This window comes from Haliotis rufescens, unplaced genomic scaffold (assembly GCF_023055435.1).
Source record: "Haliotis rufescens isolate VD_foot unplaced genomic scaffold, xgHalRufe1.0.p SCAF_1, whole genome shotgun sequence".
Lineage (NCBI taxonomy): Eukaryota > Metazoa > Mollusca > Gastropoda > Lepetellida > Haliotidae > Haliotis > Haliotis rufescens.
In genome coordinates this window covers 35,126,148-35,150,158 of record NW_025963779.1, presented here as the reverse complement: position 1 = coordinate 35,150,158, position 24,011 = coordinate 35,126,148, and the positions used below count along the sequence as shown (strand labels likewise).

At 41.6% G+C, this 24,011-nt stretch overlaps 1 protein-coding gene across 1 annotated transcript in view; it reads left to right on the top strand.

The window, feature by feature from the left end:
• The window catches only part of LOC124139491 (solute carrier organic anion transporter family member 2A1-like), a 28,220-nt gene that overhangs the window by 2,981 nt on the left and 1,228 nt on the right, over window positions 1–24,011 (top strand). Inside the window, exons 2-9 of the mRNA XM_046506588.2 lie at window positions 8,361–9,211; window positions 13,024–13,110; window positions 13,552–13,740; window positions 14,607–14,771; window positions 16,763–16,961; window positions 19,475–19,610; window positions 21,230–21,387; window positions 22,994–23,058. Of these exons, the coding sequence (XP_046362544.2) occupies window positions 8,485–9,211; window positions 13,024–13,110; window positions 13,552–13,740; window positions 14,607–14,771; window positions 16,763–16,961; window positions 19,475–19,610; window positions 21,230–21,387; window positions 22,994–23,058 (1,726 nt within the window). The 5' untranslated portion in view covers window positions 8,361–8,484. The remainder of the gene's footprint in view (window positions 1–8,360; window positions 9,212–13,023; window positions 13,111–13,551; window positions 13,741–14,606; window positions 14,772–16,762; window positions 16,962–19,474; window positions 19,611–21,229; window positions 21,388–22,993; window positions 23,059–24,011) is intronic.

Below are 24,011 nucleotides of genomic sequence, written 5' to 3'. Positions count from 1 at the left end.
TTCGGGTGTCAGTGTATTTAATATTCCTTCAAGTTCATGCACATATTTAAAAAAAATAATGCGATTTGCACATAATGTATACACAGTTGCTCTAAAGAGAAACTGCTACACGATTCTACAATGATATCCGATCACTTGGGCAGCCACACGATATCAGATGATATCAGATAATGAAGATATTGTTAGCTGACACAGTATTCCAGAAATAATATCAGATCACAGGGTTGTTGTTTTACGTGATGATATTATGATATAGCTGATTCGAAAGTTATTTCATTTGAATATATATATATATATATATATATATATATATATATATATATATATATATATATATATATATATATATCTTATTACATTACGATGACATAGTTAATCCACGCGAGGATATCTGTTATGGTTTCTCTGACATTAGGATGACATTAAGTTGCCACAGTTAATCCACATGAGCATATTTATGGTTTCTGTGACATTTAGTTGACATATTGTATTCACATGAGAATATATGTTATGGTTTCTTTGACATAAGATTAACATAGTTCATTCACATGAGAATCAATATATTTTAATGTTGAATAGGTATTGTCCTTTGAGATAAGAGTGAGATCCGTTATGAATATAGGGATATAAAGATATAGGGTGTACAGTCTGAATTCCTATGCTAATATACACTTGAATATGGTTTCGTTCATGTCACAAAATTGCACTTTATTCAAGTAGTTCATTCAATATGATACATTTGATTTTGGACTGAAATAAAATTTAAATCATATGAGAAAAAAACGTGGCTTGTTTGGTGACGTTAGAGCATACTTAGCACATGTGGGATAATATATTGTGGTTTATGTCAGTTTGGTTTTATAATATTTGGGAAATATACAATAATAAATGGTTTCTATTTGGACTTAAGACATAATCAATTCACGAAGGAGACCAATCTTGTGATCAACGTTGAGTCACTGAGACAAATCATGTATGTATGCATGTGTGTGTGTGGTGCGTGCGCATGTGTCGTGCGTGCGTTTGTGTGTGCGCGCGCGCGTGTGTGTATATGTGTGTGTGTAGAAACATGTGTTTCTCCCAGTTTGAGACGGCATCATACGGGAGACGGGCATATCAACGTCAACATAGTATTACGCACATATAGGAGTCAGTAGCTTGGCGATGTGAATAAATTACACCATGAAGCACTGGCTTCTGCAATTTCTCTCAAGGTAGAATTTTTTATAACATTTATTCAGAGGACACGCTGACACGAATAGACCGTTCAGGAGTCTTACAAGGCAGTATATTAGGAAAAGGGAGTGTTAAGATAATGCCGTTCTATTATTATAAAAGTACTGTGACCCGGTAAAATGATACGCTTATGTCTATTTCTACGACGCAATTGTATTGTACTGACCAACCCGTTTATACGAGTAAGTGATTGAATGTTTTTTAGCACCACAGTCAATAATTATCCAGCTGTACAACAGAGGTGAGGTGAGGTGAGGTGAGGTGAGGTGAGGTGAGGTGTGTGTGTGTGTGTGTGTGTGTGTGTGTGTGTGTGTGTGTGTGTGTGTGTGGACTGATGCCGATTTATAGTGCTAGTCCATTGAGATACCATGCCACAGTTTAACATGAACACCCCACTCAGACACACTATACTGACTCCGAGCCGACCGGTCCTTGTTTTAGCCAAGCCAGACAGGGTAACAACAAGTACCATCTTTTAATGGACTTGGGTATGACGCGGGATCGAACCCCGGATCTTTCGCTATCCGGTCGGACGCTCTACCACTAGACCACGGAGGCGGTCTGTTAATAATAACAAAGTCAGGATTTGGCAAACTTGTGGCTATGCCAAGATCAAGGCCCCTGTTCTTACGTTCGAGATGACGAAATACTTCGTCACGACCCTGGTGTTGTCTTTCACAATATGTTTCACACATAACATTTCTGGGAAAAAAGGTTAAAGGTTAAGGCCACACAACGTCCATATTTATGCGTTATGCCAGTAAACAGAATGTATGTAGGGCACAGTTTTATCTATAATTTCTATGTACTGTGCGACCCATAGGTGGACTCTGGTGGTGGTATTATAATCACAAATGCCTGGATTACGTACTGACCAATTCGTCTGAATTTCAATAATGAAAATATATTTTCCCGTTCGTGTCATTGGGGTACAATAGTGATTTTCAAAGGAGAGTTGCAACGCCAAGAAACTACGTACCGTCTTTTGGTATGGCGTGGCCGGGGGATCGAACCACCGACCTTCTCTCTCCTGGCAGACGCTCTTTCCAGTACACCACGGAGGAAGTGCGAAAAATAACGATGATTATGAACATTACTATGTTTAAACAGTTGGGTCTAAGTTAAATGCTTTATCCGAGGACGTATCATGTTTGTTTGTTTCTTGTTTAACGCCGCACTCAGCAAAATTCCAGCTATATGAGGGCGGTCTGTAAATAATCGAGTCTGGACCAGACAATCCAGTGATTGACATCATGAGCATCGATCCACGCAATTGGGATACGATGACATGCATCAACCAAGTCAGCGAGCCTGACCACCCGATGCCTTTAGTCACCTCTTACGCCAAACATAGTCTCTTTTTAAGGCAAGCATGGGTTGCTGAAGACCTTTTCTCCCCCGGATCTTCACGGGTGAGGACGTATCATATAAGAATAGCTCATTGTTGTTATGTGGACTTTCCCACACAAAACACTGCACTTCTCAAATAATGGTTTGCGTCGGGTAAACTATTCCCATTATAGATCATGCCAAATCACGTGACACAAGCTTAGATCTATATCGAATAAAACTGTCTCAAGTGGAGACAGTTAAATGTGTAATCTTAATGCACCGAATCAATAACTACGGAGGCGCTTGGCACAATACAAGCAGTCTGCAATGAACACATAGGCTTCATGATATGACATGCGCTATCATGACACATCTTCCGTCTCAGTGAATCATATCGTGAAACATTATTCGATAGTTCCGGGGCTCAGTTTCAACAAGAGGTTTTTAAGGCTGTTAAAAAGATATTTAAACATCCCGTCGTCAGAGGCCACCAACGGAATCGGGTGGTCAGGCTCGCTGACTTGGTTGATGCATATTATCGTTTTCCAGTTACGTAGATCGATGCTCAACAAACAACAAAAAGGAAGATTAACTTTTCTCGACAGGAAAACAAATCTGATGAGGGAGAAACCCTTTTAATTTTGTTCCTGCCAAATATCAAGAAACACAGCTGGAAACGCAATGATCTCGGTTCTTTAAAAATAGAGTCAATGGCAGAGAATAACCAGTCTCAATTATCCGCCGAATGAGATTCCATTCGGCGTAAAAGGCAAAATAGCGGTTAAAATTATATGAATAAGTATCTGAAAATCAGCGATGACACCAGGTAAGGGTCAGATTGTCTTACCCTAACGGTCTCACCCGCCACTCACCCAATCTGCGCAAAAGAAGAACGCGTTTGGTTCCTGTAAGAAACATTTACTTTTATATGCATCCCTCAACCGTGCCAAGATTCACTGATGGTTTTGAACCGATAAAGTAAATAAATATAGACGATGGGGATACTGTGACACACCACCATGGACCAGGTTCAGTCCCTGTAAATGCTTTCTTGGGGGTCTTAAGTTCTATCAGTTATGTGATGACGATCATTGGATCGCCATGTATTGCGTCAATATTTATCAAGATGCCACCCTATAGCGAGGAAACAATTTAGTCTTAATCTCATACCAGTTCTCTGTTTTGGCACAGAATGATTGGCGTGCTGGTTGTCTCCCCTGTTCTATGAATCTTTCTTTCTCATCTTCACTAATGCCACTGGTCTTACGAGGATTTGATAAATTCTCTTTTTTCATTGTGCTTTAATTGAGCCCTGACAACACTAAACGGAACTCCCTTCGGATATCTTGCCATCAATGCTATTTAACCTAGCTTCAGCCAGTATACGAATACTATACTACCGGATGATTCTTCCTGGTCATGGTCCTAGTTGGACAGCACCATTTTTCCCGTGGTCGTGGGTTTCAGCAAAGTAGAAACGCTTGGGTATCTTCGGTCTTTCGTTCAACATGAACTTATACAGTGAGATACTGCCAAAACAGCGTTACACCAACTCATCCAATAAGAAATTATCAATACAAGTGTATGTATGTATCAAGACCTGTTAAATATTTCTTAATTTTAACATTCTTGTTACTTATTACAAGGGGCACACATAGCCCAGTCGTGTAAGTCGCCGCAATTCGCTGTGAAGAGTTGCGTCCCTTGGTTACGTCAGAAACCTGTGATCGTTGGTTCGAATCCCGGTTCGCCCCGGTTACGTTTCAAGGTTTGTCAGCACCATACCGCCGCCCGTGGGTGTCACCAAATTAGTGTGGTAAACGTCTGAGACCTGCATCACTCGGGGCTTTCTTACCACATTAAGCTGACACGCCGTGGTGTAACTTGAATAATGTTCAAAGCGGCGTTGAACCTAACTCACTCACTCACTTATAACAACCTTTGTTTAGAGGTGTTCTGAGAAAAAGAATGTTTTTCAGAGAGCGCTTATTGCTTTTTGATACATTCCCCAGACACTTATTAATGATGAAGGTAACTGAAGTCTAGGCAGCTAGTCAAATTCTTGTCTGGTACTTATTTTAAAGAGTGGGTGAGTGAGTGAGTATGGTTTTACGCTGCTTCTAACAATATCACCGCGGGGAACACCAGAAATGGTATTCACACATTATACCCATGTGGGGATTCGTACCCGATTCTTCAGCGTGACGAGCGAGCTCATTAACCACTAGCCTACCCCACCGCCCTTTTTTTAAAGATGTTTAAAATAATGGTATTTGCATGCGTTTTAGCAATAACTCTATTTCGTGATTTAGTCTACAGGTGCCTGATATTCCTACTTTGCTTACAGTAAGAATATTGTTATGCCCAAATATGTTTGACAAATTTATTTTTGAAATATAACTTGTAATTATGACATTGTTGATGATGTATTTGTTCTCGTCGCTATATGGCTATAAAATAATGCCGATGCGACGTTATGTACTTAACACTTTTAGACATGCCCTTTAAAAAACGAGGACGAGTATCCCGTGCATGTCGATCGGGCCGTGGACACGTCTGTTCACTGAACCGAGCCATGTGGAATGAGACGTTCGTGACACATACACACGCGGGCACACTTTAATGCTTCCTTGTGCAACGAACTTTTACGTATTCTGTATGCAGGAAGGTTTCGCCCCATGAAGTCATGAAGTCAGAGCAAACAAAATAAACTTGAAGATGAGGATGTTGTTGATGACCCCCCCTCACGACTGTCTGTCGGTGTAACAGAGGTATATTCCAACATTACCCATTTCATAAGGTCAAAATTTCAAAAGGTCGGAGATGGAAATCCTCAGTTAAATTTGTACTTCCGTATAAAACAGATTATATCTATTCCTATAGAAGTAACAATTACATCCAATAACCGTAAACTGAGGGCCAATGAAAAGATAATGTAAAGCATCTTCATCATGGTGTCATCTAAAAAACTATCTATGGTCTTTCAAATCACTGCAACCGGGGCACATATCGTCGCCGACGTTAATATGTCACGATTGGCGACAATATATGCCGACTATACGTGTTGTTAGAGGCGACTAACGGGATCGGGTTGTCAGGCTCGCTGATTTGATTGATGAATGTCATCGCATTCCAATTGCGCGGTTTGTTGCTCATGATATCAATCACTGGATTGTCTGGTCCAGATTCGATTAATTACAGAACTCCGTCATAAAGCTGGAATTTTGCTGAGTGCGGCGTTAAACAACAAACAGTAGGGTTTCCAAGCTCAAAGAATCACATAAGCCTCTGCTACGTGTAAGTGAATGAGCGTGGTGATGTCAGCTGGATGTGGGAGGAATGCACGAACTGCATAGACGTTAATCAATTTGGTTAAACCAACAAACATAGAGACATCATCGGGGATTCAACCCTCGATCATAAGTTTCCGACACACAACTCTATAATACTGTCAGCGTTGTTGCAATATACTGGATACCCAAAATGTATAGAATAAGAATACTCAGTATTTTCTACATAGATTCTTTTTACATGTAGTCTTCCTAGTCGTATTAGAATGTAGTCCCCAGCAACCTCGGCGTGCTGTAAGAGCTGGTATAGTGCGGCGTTAAACAATAAACAGACCAACAAACAGTCAGACAGACAAACAAGCAAACGAACGTATAACCAATGTTTGACCTCGAAGTTCATAGACATTTTCCTCAACTTCATTTACTCAATGAATCATTTCATCGAGTAAAGCATTGGGACTAGGAGGAAACTGTCGTCTAATATCCACACTTCGCTTGTTACGAACCACCGACAACTCGATGTTTCTTACTTCAAGTTAATATATTTTTTCTTTATGATATGTGATAAAAACCTCACATGGTTGTTTAACGTCACACCAACATTCCAAATACACGACGTCGGTCTGTAAATATTTGAACCACTGAGTCTGTCAACCAAACAAACCTTGAAACCCGAAACGGAAGTGACAGTGATAATAATATGGGTATATAATGTTTCTACGTCAGGACATATTTTCAGTTGACAGGACACAATCAATAAACACTTGGTACACATATAACAAAACAAATCACTCAGCCCTGGTGGGTTCAAGGTTGATTCAACGCACTGGCGAATTCACGCGGACACGTTTTTCTTCATGTGACGAGTACTGAAAGCATAGTCGGTGTCAAACAAATGTCGGTGACACGAGGGCTATATAATACAATGTCGGTGACCCAAGGGCTATATATACCTCGTCTCGGTGTGGGAAAATAGCCTAGTACCATTGCCAAAGGAACATCGACCATAAAGGTTTTTCAACGGATGGTTGAAAATGACTAGAAAGTCCTACTGTATTAAAATATTTACTTATGGCAAGTATGTTCAGTTTCATTCCCTTACAGACATTCCAACGCCATGTCGCCATGTAGGCTGTGGAGACAATCATGACACCAATGCTTAACAGTTTATTTGGAGTTCCAATTTTTAATGATATCCGCAGAGTGGGTATCACACTTGATGAAGTCCGTTATGTAACCTTTGGGGGAAGTTAAGATTCAGCGTTAACCATCTTTACAGAGGTAGTCTCAAACATCAACAGCTTGATTGTCACATAAAATGCAATTTTATACTCAGTCTGGTAATTAATGCTTCAGAAGTACATTGGTTAAAAAATATAATATTTTCCATTCTGTCCTTTAATATTATATATAGCAATACTCAACTCGAATCATATCTTTGACATTAAAAGACACCGCGTTGAGATTTTCTGAATGTCCGGGCCGCTTGCAAAAAGCGACCTTCGCCCTGAGTGAGTGAGTGAGTATGGTTTTACGCCGCTTTTAGCAATATTCCAGCAATATCACGGCGGGGGACACCAGAAATGGGCTTCACACATTGTACCCATGTCGGGAATCGAACCCGGGTCTTCGGCGTCTTCGCCCTGAGACCATCGTATACTCCCTTACTTTAACAAAGACTTTCAATACTCTAAGTGCTAAGATTGCTTTGTGAAATTGGGCCCTTGAAAATATGTTTGCTTCTTTGTTTGTTATTTAACGCCACACTCAGTAATATTCCAGCAAAATGACGGCTGTCTGTAAATAATCGAACCTGGACCAGTGATTGACATCATGCGCATTGATCTACGCAACTGGGATACGATGACATGCATCCACCCGATCACGTTAGTCGCCTCTTACGACAAACATAGTCGACATCAACAATATCGTCATCTCCAAGTTTATTTTGTTTGCTCTGACGAATAACGACTATATGTGTAGTGCACCTCGGCATATATTGTCGCAATAACATCGCCTTTTACGACAATCATAGATTGCTGAAGAATTAGGTCAGGTTCTAATTACTTGAGACATTTTGAAACGAGTATGTTGCATGGTTACATGGTAATAACTAGTTTCTTTGTTCCAGAAGACCGCCCAGACCAAGCCTATTGAGTAAATTTGCAGATGGCATTATTAAAGAATGAATTGAATTGGCCTGGTTTTATGGGTATAGTGATATAGTTTGGTTTAACCCCGCTTTGAACAGTTATATCACGGCATGTCAGCTTAGGAGGAAACGCTCGAGGTGAAACACACGAGCATGGGTATGATGCTGACGAAGGCAGGGAGAAGCTGGGATTAGAACCCACGATCTACATAACGTAACGGTGTACAAACGAATAGCGGCGCGTTAAACGACCTTTCCACACGTGCCCTTGATTCAGATAGAGTTATGCTACTGAAGTGATGCAATGTGAAGAGACATTATATATCTACATATTGTTTATATCGTTCCAGGGTCATACACGGAGAGACATAGGGGCAACATAGGTTGGAGTCTTACAGGACGGTGCATGGCGTTGTTGGTCTAAGACGTCATTGTATGTAGTATTACTGGTCAAAGGACACAGAACTATTAATCATGTCATCGAAAACCAAAGACAGTCGAGCCTTCCTCGGGAACAACAATAATCACATGGCGACGAAACCGGATGAGGAAGTCATATCGGAAGATGAAGTGTATTGTGGGATAGGTGGGTGCCGACCGACTGCTTTACAGTGCTGTGCAACCATGGGCGTATTCTCGGCAATGTACAGTTTGTCAGGCTTGCTGACTTCCACTGTCTCCATCTACATCAATTCGCAGATCACCACATTAGAAAAACAGTTCGGGTTCAGCAGTTCCGTCAGTGGCTTCCTCCTCAGCTGCAACGACATCGGCTACTTGCTGACTACGCTAGCCATGAGCTACATCGCTCGCAGGACCCACATTCCTCGGGTGTTGGGTCTGTCTACCATTCTGTTTGGAGTCTCGGGCCTTATTTGCAGTATTCCGTATTTTGCTACCAAAAATGACCTTCACCCCTGGGTCAATTCAACAGGGATGAACACTTCTCGGCTCCTTGGAGGACGATTTTGTACCATAGGTCAAAGTCATAGTATCAGTAACTTTTCTGATGGTGACACTTGTTTAGACAGGCTAGATTCAGCTAGTATTGCGAACATACCCGAGTCTACAAGAAGTTTCGCGATTGCTCTGATAGCAATCGGAATGATCCTCCAAGGTTTCGGAAAGTCACCTCGCTACCCGTTCATCGCAACATACGTTGATGATAACGTAGAGAAAACGAAGACAACCTTATACCTTGGTAAGTTGATTCATTTATATGTTTCCATCACAAGGCTAGCGTCCCAAATAGGATCTCGTCGAGCCACTGGTTAAATCAAGCCCCCAAACACTCTATTGCCATTATGAGATTTGAGAACCTTCTTGTCGATCAACGTATATGCCCCTTATGTAAACAACGTGATTGGGAAAAAAAGTTCATTTTTGAATTGTCCCGTTTATGATTTCTTGCGCCTTAAACTTTTGCTAAACGCCTGTTATCTTAAAATGATAACAGTTCATTTTAGTTGAAAATCTACAAAACAAAACAAAACATCTAGCCAAAACCTGCTTTGATATTTTACAACGACGTAGAAAGATGATATTATCACTGATGTTACACTGCAATCACGAAAACGTCGTTTTCCCTCGTATATGGTCATTGGACGAAAAAATGACGGTTTGGGGACGCATTATAACCATCTGTCTAAGATACGTCGTTATTTGACATCGGAATTTACTGCGAGAGAACAATGTTATTATATTATTCTAAAAGTAATTGAATAAAGGTTGTAAAATACTCTTCACTACATTCTCTCATAATTCAATAAGGAATGGCTTTTTTATTTTAATTCAAATGTGCGATGTATCAAAACGTTACTAGGCTGAAAACAATCACCAAACACTCAAAACTTAAGGGTCAAAACACCCGTATCAAGTACATAAACGTCGAATGCCCATTTCCTGTTTGTTTCCTTTTCAAGCACCATCAAACATGGGTGTGTACTTTCTTTTGTCCGTCAGTTTACTCTGAATGCTACCATGTAATAGCCGGAAGTTCGCGATATTTATTGAAAGTCTCGTTAGATCAAAGTGCGAGAGGCGAAAACCGTGGCACTGGCATTGAACTATTGATTGGAATAATGTTCAAAAATATTTCGCGATAACAGTGTTGCGATAAAATATACTTAGATGTGAGTAAACATCAATTTTCTCAGTTGAATCTTCACAATTTGTATCTTTCATACTTCCGATTTTACCACCAATTTGTACATATGTAGTTTGATTACCGTTGTTTAAACCTGGTTATTTTGCTTTTACGGTGACATTGTGAAAAGGGAAATTCATGCTTCACGTGTTTATGACATACATTATCATATTTCAGCATAATAAAACAAGATAGGATAAAGGCATTTGTATTAAATATACAACAATAAATGCAACGTAAAAATTCTGATAATAAATACGAACATTTTATATATAAATTATCATATCGCTGGCGTCGTAAGTCTTTAACAGTGATCTTGTTTTAGTGTGACTTGACTTGTGACCTTCCCACATGTGTAGCACATTTTCATCCAGTGCACAACGCACCCAGGTATTTTGTGCAGTTTGGACGTCAACTATTTAAAACCCTTTTTTCGGTGTGAGAATTAAAAGAAATTCAGTATGACCATATCGAAGATTTCAAACATATTTTCTTGATTACGTTTAATCAATTATATAAGGTATCTACCCGATAAATCGCAAAGAACAATGAACAATTTCTTGATAAAACATTGTTCATGACGTCATTTCTGAAGATTCGAACATGCGCTCTCAACGTCATGACGTCGTAAATTGGACGACGTTATTTTTCAGAGGGAAGTGTCTAGTGAGTTGTTCCCGATTGATGAAGCAAGGCAACGCAGTGGCCAAACGCAGTGGCCGAACGATCGTTCCATAAGTGGGAGAGATATGACAATCGATATTGGGAGAAAAGGTATAGATAATCGACGTGACCATTGTGAGAATATGCCGGAAAGACCACATTTAGAACCTGTTCATACAATGGACTTGTCCGACATTGCCACGTTCGGATTCTATTCAAGGAGACATCATTATTTAAATATGGGTAAATATCTTAAAGCGTGTACTTTTTACTAACATCCTTAACGAGGCTGTACATAATGTTGATAGCTCATATAAGAAATAAACGACTCATGGTCGTTGTTTATCGTACAATAAAACACTGCAGGGAGAATAAACCACTAGGGGCGCCACGCATGGTTTATTCTCCCTGCAGTGTTTTATTGTACGATAAACAACGATCAAGAATCGTTTATTTCTTAAATCACTAGAGCATTAGGCATGTGCTGCCAGGATACAACAGGGCATTAGTTTGTAGACATTGGTAGAAGGAGGAGGCAAAGGATGAGGATGCAGGGTCTTGGCCCGTTCTAAGTGTGTTGGGTTAATCGGGGTTTGAACAGTATGTCAGTCATATCACGGCTTGTCAGTCTAATGTGGTAGAAAGCCCAAAGTGGCGCAGGTTTTAGACGTCTACCATTTAGGTGAAACCCCCAAGCACTGGTATGTGCTGTCAAACCATGGACCATGAGCAGGGCAAATTTTGGATTCGAACCCCGATCAGCTGATCTTGCCACTGCTAAGGGAAGTGACTCTCTCCGTTTCCGCCTTAACGCAAATAGTATCGCAAACATGTATAGGTAAATCACATCAGTTTGCTCTGTGCTGGTTGCACCATCAGGAAGATGGAGGGCACGGGTGGCCCATTCGTCAGGGGCCACGATTCGCTGTGCAGAGTTGCGTCCCTTGGGCATGTCAGAAACCTATGATTGTGGGTTCGAATCCCGGTTCGCCCCGATTATAATTCTTGGTTTGTCAGCACCATACGCGTGCTCGTGGGTTTCACCGAAGTGGTAAACGTCTGAGACCTGCATCACTTCGGGCTTTCTTCCCACATTAAGCTGACACGCCGCGATATAACTGGAATACTGTTAAAAGCGGCGTTAAACCCAACTCACTCCCTCACTCATCAGGAAGATGTTAATCAGAAGTATGACAGCAACATACCGCTGACCCTCCCCATGTCCATGTACATCTTTTCATGACCCTCTCTGAAAAAACAAAATGCAAAAGCACATTTTATATGATTAAAAAAAATCCATTTTTTTCATGACCCTCCCCAAGTAAGTATAATGGGAACATACGTTGATACAGAAAGGTACGAAAAAAAGCATTACAGATTTAGTGTACAGAATTAAAATCACGAATATAGTCAACGTTACGGTTCGCCTTCATAAACAACAAGGTTATCTAAAGTTGGTGACCTTTGAACGGACATACGATTGGGACAAGTTCTCTCTGTTGCAAATGTCATTGCCGAGTATTTATTGGTATCACAACGGATATCCTGAAACAAATTGCGACAATGTTTTATTCTGTATCCTTTTCTAAATTAGGGTTATTGAGAGAGAGAGAGAGAGAGAGAGAGAGAGAGATAGAGAGAGAGAGAGAGAGAGAGAGAGAGAGAGAGAGAGAGAGAGACTGTTGGTTTTGAATGTTCAATCGATTGATTGATCAGTGTCAAGTTGAACACTTTTGGGAAATGCTTAAGCGTATTTTCTTAAGAAGTAAGCTTGAGTGTTTTCAACAAATTCAAGTATATGATGGGGGAGAATCTGGAATTCAAACCCATGACCAGCGGATCAGCGGATCCTGGTACGGCTAGGGGAAACAACTAAGTAGGATTTCCATGAACAGCTGGTGTTATCCTATTACAATATCACCAAAAAGAGTAAGGAAGAATTGTTTTACAATATTTTTTAAAAGACCAGTCGCCATTTCTCAAAAGTAAAAGTGAAAAGTAACCGTTAGGCGAAGTTGTACTTGCAACTCACAAAATTGAAAGATTAGAGCCCACCAGTACTTTCTTACTGAAAACACGAGCCTAATGATGAGCAGCCAAGACCAAGTTGACAGACTGTTGTTGAGTAGCAAGAAAGTTTTATGAATTAAACAAACAGAACATTAAAACTTAGTCCGAGAACCAACGATTTCCTCTCGTTACAGGAATCATCACCGGTCTGAGTATATTTGGGCCAGCTATAGCATTCACGCTAGGTGGCGTGTTCAGCAAGATCCCTGTTACGTTGGAGGGTAAGTACGTCAGCACATCTTTCGGGCATTTTCGGCTTATTCCGCCTCATAGGACAGTCATTATGTCAAGTGTGTAAATTCAATGGAAGTAGTACCACATTGGTTTCTGCGGCCAATGACAGAGGTATCTGTTGAATAGCTTTCTGGAACAGGTCATCGCAAGGAGTAAATATTTAATGTTCACACATTGTAAACATAACTTTAAAGTCTCGGGGGCGTATGTTTTGGAGAAAATATTTCATTGGTATGAAATAAAATGCGGGAAAATATGACTCACGACAGGAAAAGGTTCAAGTTTTGGTAAGATATCCGATTGTTATACCACGTCTTAGAAGCGTCGATTGTGTAACGTATTACATAATTTAAGGCGCAATCTTTAAACATATATAACAAAGTCTGTGCTATGACCAAAAAAATAATAACACCCCTCTCTAACCCTAGCTACCACTCTCACCCCCCGGGATCCTCGATGGATCGGGGCGTGGTGGCTTGGCTTCCTCGTGTTCGGGATAGGTGGGGTTCTCGCCAGCATCCCACTCTTCTTCTTCCCCCGGCGCATTAAACCACGTGACCGAACAGTCGCCCAAATAGAGGAAAGGAGGAGGATTAGCTTTAAACGCGACGTAACAGGTGAGTTACTTACTTTTATCGTATGAAATATAGGTGGTGGCGGTATAGTATAAGGGTGATGTAGGCCAACAAAAGGGCCATTTGCACCCGATATGAAATGTATTTGTAAGATCGAGTTATCTCCCTTCGTAAGCATTCAAATCCTCTCGGTTCTACTTGGCCTCATACCGGGTCCATCTTCCAGAGGCAAGGGAATTAACTGACTATAACAATGTCCAACCTTCCGAGCTTGGCTGGAATGATGGAGTTATTATTTTAGCGGGACTAACGAGTCTATGCATAGTCCAATCAGCATCGCGTACGAAATCGACATTTGGTTCGTAAACAACATGGCGAATGCCCTGCAGATTTCGGTCGATTGCAGGATTTGCAGAGCATGTGTTCCGTCAAGTTGGCGTTGACAAATGTTTTCCAAATCTCTTCATGCTTTTAATCAAGGTGCTCGAGTGATTTGATGTTTTTTCACGAGGAAAGACCTATTCTATCACAATAAAGATATTGATTGTCGATCAGATCGTCTTGACTGGGCGCCGCCATTTTGTTTGAAGCAAATGCAAGTGATATTGACAGGTAATTGGTCAAAAGGAAGGACGTACGAGGGACATAACTCGTAATAACTGGTGGCGCTATGATAGAGCCACGAAATTCCAGCCTTGTTTCGGCAAGGTTGGAAACTGGACTTATACAGTCAGAAAAGATCCTTGCCCCGGGCAGATGTACTGGATCGTTCCATTATGGGGTTCAGTCGCAGTGATTTTAATATACAATCATAATTAAAGGGTAATATTGGGGTTTTGATTTTGTTTGTAGACCTGATATGGCCTATAGAGAATTAAAAATACTTTTTTTTATTTTCATGTGAAAAGAGTTGCTGAAGGCGGTGATTCGGCTGTTGACCAATCCTATTTACATGTGTATGGTGTTCGGTGCCTGCCTCAACTTGTTCGCCATCAGTGGGATGTTGTCCTTCCTGCCTAAATACATCGAAGTCCAGTTTCAAATACCAGCATGGAAAGCAAATATCATACTCGGTACGTATGTTGGTACATTCACGCCTCCGTGGTCCACTGGATATAGTGGCTGCTCGGAGGGCGGGGGGTCTATGGCTACTATCTCCTGTTCGCGTCATCTCAAAAAGTCGTTAAAATGTGGTACTTGTTGTTACCGTGCGTGACGCTCGGCAGTAAGAGAACAACACAACGAGTGGGTCTGAGTAGGGTATCCATGTTAAACTGCGGCATGATTTCCCAGTTGGTCAGCTCAATTACATTGGCATGAGTCCACGCACGCACGCACGCACGCACGCACGCACGCACGCGTATAATGATTTTGAATTAGAACACCATTTCACCTCACATTCGCTGATGATGTATATATAATACTTGCCGCATGAGGTCCTCATGACGTATATACAAGTTATCCTAGGAAGAGATCACGCAAATTGTCGAGTACTGTACATTACATACGGATTGAATATTGATTATACCGATAGATTTTAATGCAATGGGGTCAACTATGACATATTTCGCTTTCTGTATTGGAGTGTAAGTATCTCTCAAAGTGTGATAATATGGCCGTTATTCAATAAAAAGAAATGTTGCACAATTACTTTACCTGAAGGTATTCTCTTGGTTGTAATGGCTTCCGTGCTCTAGGCCTGGGTTCGATCCCCGGCCGCATCGTACCAAAAGACGTTAAAAAATGGTACTTGTTGTTACCCTGTCTGGCGCTCGGCATTAAGGGGCTAAAACAAGGACTGGTCGGCTCGGAGTCAGTATACTGTGTCTGAGTGGGGTATTCATGTTAAACTGCGGCATAGTATCTCAGTGAGCTAGCACTATAAATCGGCATCAGTCCGGAGTAGTACAAGCAGCCACACACACACGTGCATACACGTCGCTATATAAGTGCAATAATCTTGGACCCCATTTCACCTCACCTTGGTTGTAATGAATCGAGTCAAAGGTTTCCAGATCTTACTGTGAGTGACAGGAGATCTGCGTGGTGGACTTCACCAACAAATACATAATATATCACCTTACACATATCTTTTAATATTGCAAGAGGGTTAGTGATTCATTCAATGTATGGGGCGAACGGCCCAGGTCCTCGTTGCACAAAGCGATCTTATACTACAACGATCGTAAGCCTGTGTTAAAGTATGGGAGTTACGACGATCTTAGCACTACGGTTGCTTAGTGAAACGGGTCAAGGGCGTATCGAAGAATCCATTGATTCTCATAGCTGGGACAAGCGGTGTGAAGATTTTAAACGATAACATCCTTCCTGCCATGAACTTACATTGTCTTGATTAATCGATTTCCTGGACAATGATATTTCCTGTAGATGCTTCGCGTCAACAGATGACGGCAGTGAAATGTCAGTAATTAGGGTCAAGTTCTTTTAGTGTTGACGAGGACACGGGTGGTCAAGTCATCTACGCCGCCGCAATTCGCTGTGCAGAAACCTATGATCGCGGGTTCGAATCCCGGTTCGTCCGATTATGTTTTTAGGTTTGATAGCACCATACCTGTGGATTTCACCAAAGTGGTAAACGCCTAACACTGGATCACGTCGGGCTTTCCTCCCACATCAAGCTGACATGTCGTGATATAACTGAAATACAGCTAAAAGCAGCGTTAAAGCCAACTCAGTCACTTACTGTGGCAATTTAAGATCAGGCTTTCCCAGAGATCCTTTGGGTTCATATATTTCCCGAGTAAAGAGTCTTTGTTAGAGTAATAGCCTTACGTTGGCCGGTATGTGGGGTTTCCGGCTAAGCAGGATCCGGGCTAACGGGGTTTGTCTGATCACTGACAATGTCTGATGTCTGATGAAATTCCCTGTGTTGACTTATTTAAAGTGACTTTGCATGTGTTTGTGACGGGTTCCACTGGTGGGAACACCTGGCATCAGACATGGATACTTGCTTATGATATAGTCAGAATCGTGCAATGGATTTCTTAGGATTATGTGATTGGGTTTATCATGTTTACTGACAAGCCTCATCTCCACGTTACAGGTGCCCTGAACCTCATTGCTGCTGCTGGTGGTTCCATGTTAGGGGGCATCATCACCTCCAAGCTGAAGATGCGGCCCATCACCTGCATTATCTTCCTCACAGTGATAAACTCCGTCTCCGTGCTGCTGAGCTCTAGCGGCTTCTTCCTGGGCTGTTCCCAACCCGACATCGTGGGGCACCATACCACCCAGCTGATCAGGTGAGCGTAACGTGGACAACAGAAGTTGTAGCAGAATAACGAGGGAAACATGGGGTTTTATGCGTTAGGTTATATGCCACGAGCCGGAATGGTATAAATCCTAACGGGGCACGCATAAAACCCAATGTACCCCGCGTGATCCTTACACAACGAATTTATCTTACCGTCATGTAAAATAATTAAGACAAATTCAAAATTGATAAAGCATCTGTTCGACTGAGCTGAGATCAACTTGTGCTATGTCACGTGACCTCTATTGACTCAGAAAAAGCGTGCGGCATTTTGCTTTGAAGCGGGGTATAAGGGATTTGTTCTGTCTCTCAGCGGTGAAAAAGGGATTTAATACTCAGCTGAGTGAGTGAGTGAATTGGATTTAACGCCGATTTTAACAGTATTCCAATTATATATCGCGGCATGTCACTTTAATGTGGGAGGAAAGCCCGAAGTGATGCAGGTCTCAGACGTTTACCACTTTGGTGAAACCCAGGAGCACGGGTATGGTGCTGACAAACCTAGAAACATAATCGGGGCGAACCGGGATTCGAACCTACAATTATAGGCTTCTGGCGTGCCAAAGGGACGCAACTCTTCACAGCGAATTGCGCTGATTGCTGATATTTGTTAACTTAAGTGAGAATGCCCCTTTAAAAGTGTCTATAACTTGTGACAATTCACGTATTAGTCACCACCTGATAATACCACAAATCCAATACAAATTATCGTGTTCAATTTGAATTTGTATTTACAAAGTGACTTTCCTTGAGAAAACACGTAGAAATGTACTTTCCGTCTGCAGTGTTAATATCTTAATTCATTATTCAGAAGATGTAAACGTTGGACGCATGGTCCGTGGTGTAATACGTGGAACACGTGTTGTAAGTTATAATAATGATTTGTGTGTGCTTATATTGCGCTAGTATCCATACACAAGATGCATTCTCAACTCGCTAACATTATTACCCCGGTCCATGGGTCAGCGTGCTCTCTATGCTCATTCTCAGCTCCCTGGGGAATATACAATACCTCTAAGGTACAGACTGCTGATAACTTCAAGAATCATACAAAGGCAGATCTTCAGGCATAACTGGGGCTGGGGTGACCCAGTCGTCTGAGGTGCCGCAATTCGTTATGCAGAGTTGCGTCCCTTGGGAGGGCCAGAAACATGTGGTCGTGGGTTCGAATCCCGGTTTATGGTCCTAGGTTTTTCACCACCACATCCGTGCGTTTCATCAAAGAGTCAAACGTTTGAGACCTGACCCCCTTAGGGCTTCCCTCCGATATCAGGTTGGCATAACTTTACTGAAATAGTGTTCAAAGCGGCGTTAAACACCCAACTCACTCACTCAGACACAACTTGCAATGTCTTATGAAAAGAATATAGACCTACATGCTTATAAATGTGCAACACTATCACCCCCCAGTCGTGGAATGAGGGCCCTCAACACGTATCAGCCAGTTGTTTAATGTGCCTGGGTAACATCACCCTGACCTATATTACCTACGCTCACGGAGGAAAGCGCACGTTAAATCTCCTATATCAGTAGAGTAGATTCATGCAGCTTAAATAAATAACGCGTAGCTGATATAACATGTACAAGCCCGCTTGCTTTGTCCTTACACCGATATACCGCCTGCATGCAAGTACACCCGATAGCTGTGCTGCCTTGCTGGAGTGTTGAGCGAGTTGACGCCAGGAGGTCATCGTCTACAAGAGTACAGTGTGACCTCGATCACATTTATTAAAATTGTGAGGATTTAGAATCAGTCCCATAACTCAAACCAAAAGCCCTGTTTTATACAGTGTATTGCAATGAAGATTTATTTTGTATTTTTATTTATTTTGTTTTATTTTTACTTTAGTTTTCTTTAGTTTTCCTAGATATGATTAAAGAAATACAATAAAGACATTTTTCACGTCATTTCTTTAAGACATTGACTTGAATGTTTAGTGGCAGAATGTTGTTGCTTTTATTCTGACAATGATTCTGGGATTATCATTTAAAGAAACTCTGTGGAATATGACTTAATTTGAGTTCCGTGCGGCGATAAACGAAAAAAAACTGTGTATGGTGTTTTATACCATTATCCCCCTTTACTCGATGCATACTATTGCACCACTGGTTTACATTGCGACATGCGCAAACACTCGATCTGTATTTCTATTGACCTATATACACATCTGCGGCATGTAAATCTGCCCTCTTTTCTGAAGGAAATAACTCTTACCAGAATGACAAATTGTCAACACGTTCACTATTTTCGCCATGTGTTAATATATTTTGTTGAAATAACAATTGAAGCCAAACAGTTTAATTTAAAGAAAATAGTTTTTTTATGATAAAAATGGGACAACGTAATTGTATAATATCTCTTCGTTGTTTTACGCCGCAGTCAGAAATGTTCCATCAATAACAAGACGGCCTGTAAATGATAGTCTGGGCTAGACAAACCAATGGTTGATGAAATGAGCAATGACCCACGACATCGACACTCAATTATATATATATTTCCAGTAACACCACGACACCACCACTGACCTGCACATCGAGCTGTGGTTGTGACGTCAACGATTTTTTCCCCGTGTGTGGCGAGGATGGGATGAGCTACCAGTCCCCATGTCACGCCGGATGCCCGTCATCTGACACAGAGGTAACACATGTCTTAGTTAATTATTTATGGGCAATAGACACTAGAAAGAGGCTTCAGACATTGGGGAATCTAACATGGGTCTTTGTCGTGACAAGTGAGTTAGTATGGTTTTACGCCGCTTTTAACAATATTCCAGCAATATCACGGCGAGCAAACCCTTTAACCACTAGGCTACGCGACCGCCCCTCGGCATGACGAGCGAACGCTTTATCCACAAGGCTTTATCCACATCGCCCTGCAGGGCACATCAATTATCATATTTACTTGTCCTGAATTTAGATGTTCTTACTCGTGGATGTCCGCTGTAAGTACCTATCTGAAGGAGAAGGTCGATCACTTTAAATTTATCAAATATTCATTGTATGCGGGAGAAATTTTGTTAGCAAATTTGAGAACATTCAGTGCCGCTTCCTTTAGGCAATTTACATAGGTAGTGACAGTGACAGATGGAGGCAAGAGGGATGGGAGAGGGATGTCGTAGTCAGTGCAAATAAATCCTGGAGCCCGTTCTTGATGCTTTTCAAAATTTGATGTGCTGGTCTTGGTACAACAGTGACACATAATGGGGCGAATGATAGATGTGTAGAGAACAATCTTACCCTGCCAAGTCAGGTAGTGGTCCATGTGTTGTTTCGCAGCTTTCATCCACCTGTAGTCGTTGGTAAATCAGCATGCTCAGTCCTAGACCTTAACGCGATATACACATAAGGGAGCAACCATTATTTTTCACATATTCTCTTTTCCAGAATGGTTGCTCCCTAAAATGATCTATAACCTGTACTCGTAGCAGTCTATTCACTTGAGGCTGTGTATGATTGCAATATGGCGTAGAACATTATCTCTAAACGCAGGTTTACAAATACAGAAACAATGTTTAAACGGCTGCGCCCATCCTCTATATCCCAAGGGCTCGAATTTCGATAAACTTACACAAACCCCAGGATCCCTACCCGTGGCTCTCGCGATTTTAAAGTATCCGCCCTTGATTTTCATTTACCGACCAATCAGACGTCGAGATAAGGGAAAAGGAAATGGGGCTTGCCCCCGCCAGTTTTAATGGACAACCTTTCAACAAGATTTTTGAAAGCTTTCTTTTGCGTGTCTGTCAGCTTTTCGATGTTGAACTTTTCGCAAACTCTATCGTTATCCATGCGACTTACCGCCATGGTGTTGATATCGCCAACCCAACATTGAGGCTGGTTTGTAACTCCCATTCTAATTGGATCGTTAGATTGAGTAGCCTAGCAAATCAAATTGGCTAATGAAAATCAAGGGCGGGTGATTTGAGATCGCAAGAACCACGTGAATAGATCCAGGGTAGACTGACATTTAGTCCCAAAAATACATTTATCTTATTCAAAAATATATATCTACAAAATATGAAAAATAAAATCTTAATGGAGCCCCGAACAATCCTAGAACCGAAGCGATTTGAACTTGCCAAACCATTCTAGACTGCTAGTTGGACTTCTTTTCAATATGTTCTCCAGGGTCTGGGTGACCGACAAGATCCAGATGTGAGTGTAGGTGGAGATATGGAGGATGGGTGGCACTGCTCCTATCCACAAACCGGAGGATACATTTATCTAAGCGAACTCAAGCACACTGGTTTGTTTCAGTATTACACGGGGTGCGCGTGCATCTCCGGCAACTCCACAGCAGTGCCTGGTCTGTGTGAGAGCGGCTGCAGCAACCTCTACCCCTACATCGCCGTCATGTTCTTCGGTGCCTTCACAGCGACCCTCGGAATGATGCCCGGATTTATCGTCACAATTAGGTCAGTAGAGATGAACCTTATACATCCGCCATGTTCACAAAGCACTCTGGTCACTTGTAAGTGGGTGGGTAAGTGAGTGAGTGAGTTGGGTTTAACGCCACTTTGGACAGTATTCTCGTTACATCACGGCGCGTCAGCTTGATATGGGAGGAAAGCCCGAAGTGGTGTAGGTCTCAGACGTTTACAACCTCGGTGAAACCCACGAACACGTTTATGGTGGTGACAAACCTAGAAACATAATCGGGGTTAACCAGGATTGGAACCCACAATCATATTTTCTGGCGTGCCAAAGGGACACAACTCTGCACAGCGAATTGTTGCTCCTTAGATGACTGGGCCACTCTCGCTTCCATCCATCATAAGTAATACATACATGACCCATCATCGTTATTTGTACACACTGTAGATAATCGTATATAATTAGGTAAGCTGAACTAACTATCACGTGCGTTTTTCCTGGTTAAATAACTGGCCACCCGTCTTCAGCAACCCAAGCTTGTCATAAGAAACGACTGTGTTGTCGTAAGAGACAACTAACGGGATCGGGTGGTCAGGCTCGCTCATTTCATTGATGCCTATCCCAATTGCGGAGATCGATGCTCATGATGTCAATCAATGGATTGTCTAGTCCCTACAGCTGGAATATTGCTGAGGGCTGCGTTAAACAACAAACAAACAAATAACTGGCACATTTTAATCTTGTTCAAGACCCAATAACCACCTGTTTATTCCGTTTTATCTTTGACCGTCTAGTCTAGATAAAGGATGTGTGAATTCTTGATGTTAAGATGTCCTCTTTCTGAAATGGTTCTTTATGTCCTGATACGGAAATTTGGATCGAAGAAATAAAAAGAACACAAATATACCCTAGAAAGAGTGGATGCACTGCCAGGGCGCATGAAACGACAGGATATGTAAAATATTCACAACAAATAATAGCACGGCTTTAAGCTTTTGCATTCGGAACTCCTCGATTATAACCGCTCCCGAGATACAGAAATCGGATACGCTTGTCTAAATGCCTCGCTCACTCATACAGGGAATTGCATTCGTCACCACTCGCCTCTTTCCGTAACCTGCAAGAAGCTATTCGGCTTGTTCCGGAACTGCACGAGTTTGTCATGAATGCGGGAATTGAGATGCATCGACGTTAATTAAAAGATTTTAAAGCTTACATGACGCGACCTCGTACAGAGGTGTTCTCAGATCTTCACGGAGAAAGGCATCGTGTTAAAGTAAAGGGTCTGATTTTAATGAGATTACAGCCAACAGTGCATTAACTTCCACTCATGCCACACTGAGTTATCCCCCTTTAAGTGTGTGTTGTGTCCTGAAATTTAAACGAAGCTAAACAGGAAACTCATTAAAATCCGATGATTTATTTCATTTTTGGGCAGAAATATGTAAACTCATCCCTCGGAGCCGATGATTAGAAAATCGACTGAAGAAATGAAAACAAATAAAATATAATTATGCTAAATTGGGGGGAATATGACACGCAGATATTACGAGAAGCAGTCGTAAAATCTATCAAACGCCCCCACTGTCTTTTGTCCTATGAACTGTGTCGTGGTTATAATACGTTCATTTATCTTTCATGTTCCAGAAGCGTCACAGAAGCAGATAAACCCCTCGCCATAGGTTTGTCAGCGTTCCTGAATACTTTACTAGGTAAGCATATGGGAGATCTAGTAGACACAGTGCAGTTCACCATCTGACAAGCAGGAAGTGATCTATTCCGATGATGTGTGGCAGTGGTATTTCTAGAACCCTAACATATTGCAGCCACACTTAAGCCCCATTCACATGGACACTTTTACTTACGTGAGTATATACACTTACATAAGTAAATTTACTTATGGTGGCATGTGAACGCATTTGCTTACGTGAGTAAATATTCTCCAGGAGTAAAGAGACATGAGTAAAAGTATATTTGCTACACCTGATGAGGTCTAGTAAAAGTATATTTACTCATAAGTATAAATGCCCTTGGAGTATTTTTGGTCATGTGATCTCTCTTTCGCCTCTGGTTGACTATCTTCGACAGCAACATGGCCTCAAATGATAAAAGTCCACAATTTATTTATGAAATGATGTTTACTTCTGCCTTGCATAAACTTCATGTGAACGCAATGTAAATATACTTTTGCTTACATGAGTAAATATACTCCATAAATAAATTTGCTTACATGAGTAAATTTTGTCCATGTGAATGGGGCTTTACTCGTCCAATGAACACGCTATCAAATATCTTCGAGGACCACAGGGAATGGTCGTTCTCTCCACGGACATATGGCCTTAGTTCAAGCAGCACATTGCACAAAGAGTGAGTGTGGTTATTCGCACTTTTAGCAGAATTACAGCCACAAACTTCCGGGGACTCGAAGCATGGATTTCACACCTTGTACCACCTGGGCAGTGGAAACTGGGTCCTTGGTGTGACGAACCAACCCTTTGTCTTCTGGGCCATTTTACCGAATACTCAACCAAATACAGGAGCAGTTGGGTAGGCTAGTGGTAAAAGTGTTCGCTAGTAACACCGAAGACCCGAGTTTTGTTTCCCATAGGGGTGCAACGTCTGAAGCCAGTTTCTGTGATATTGCTCGTATATTACTACAGGCGGC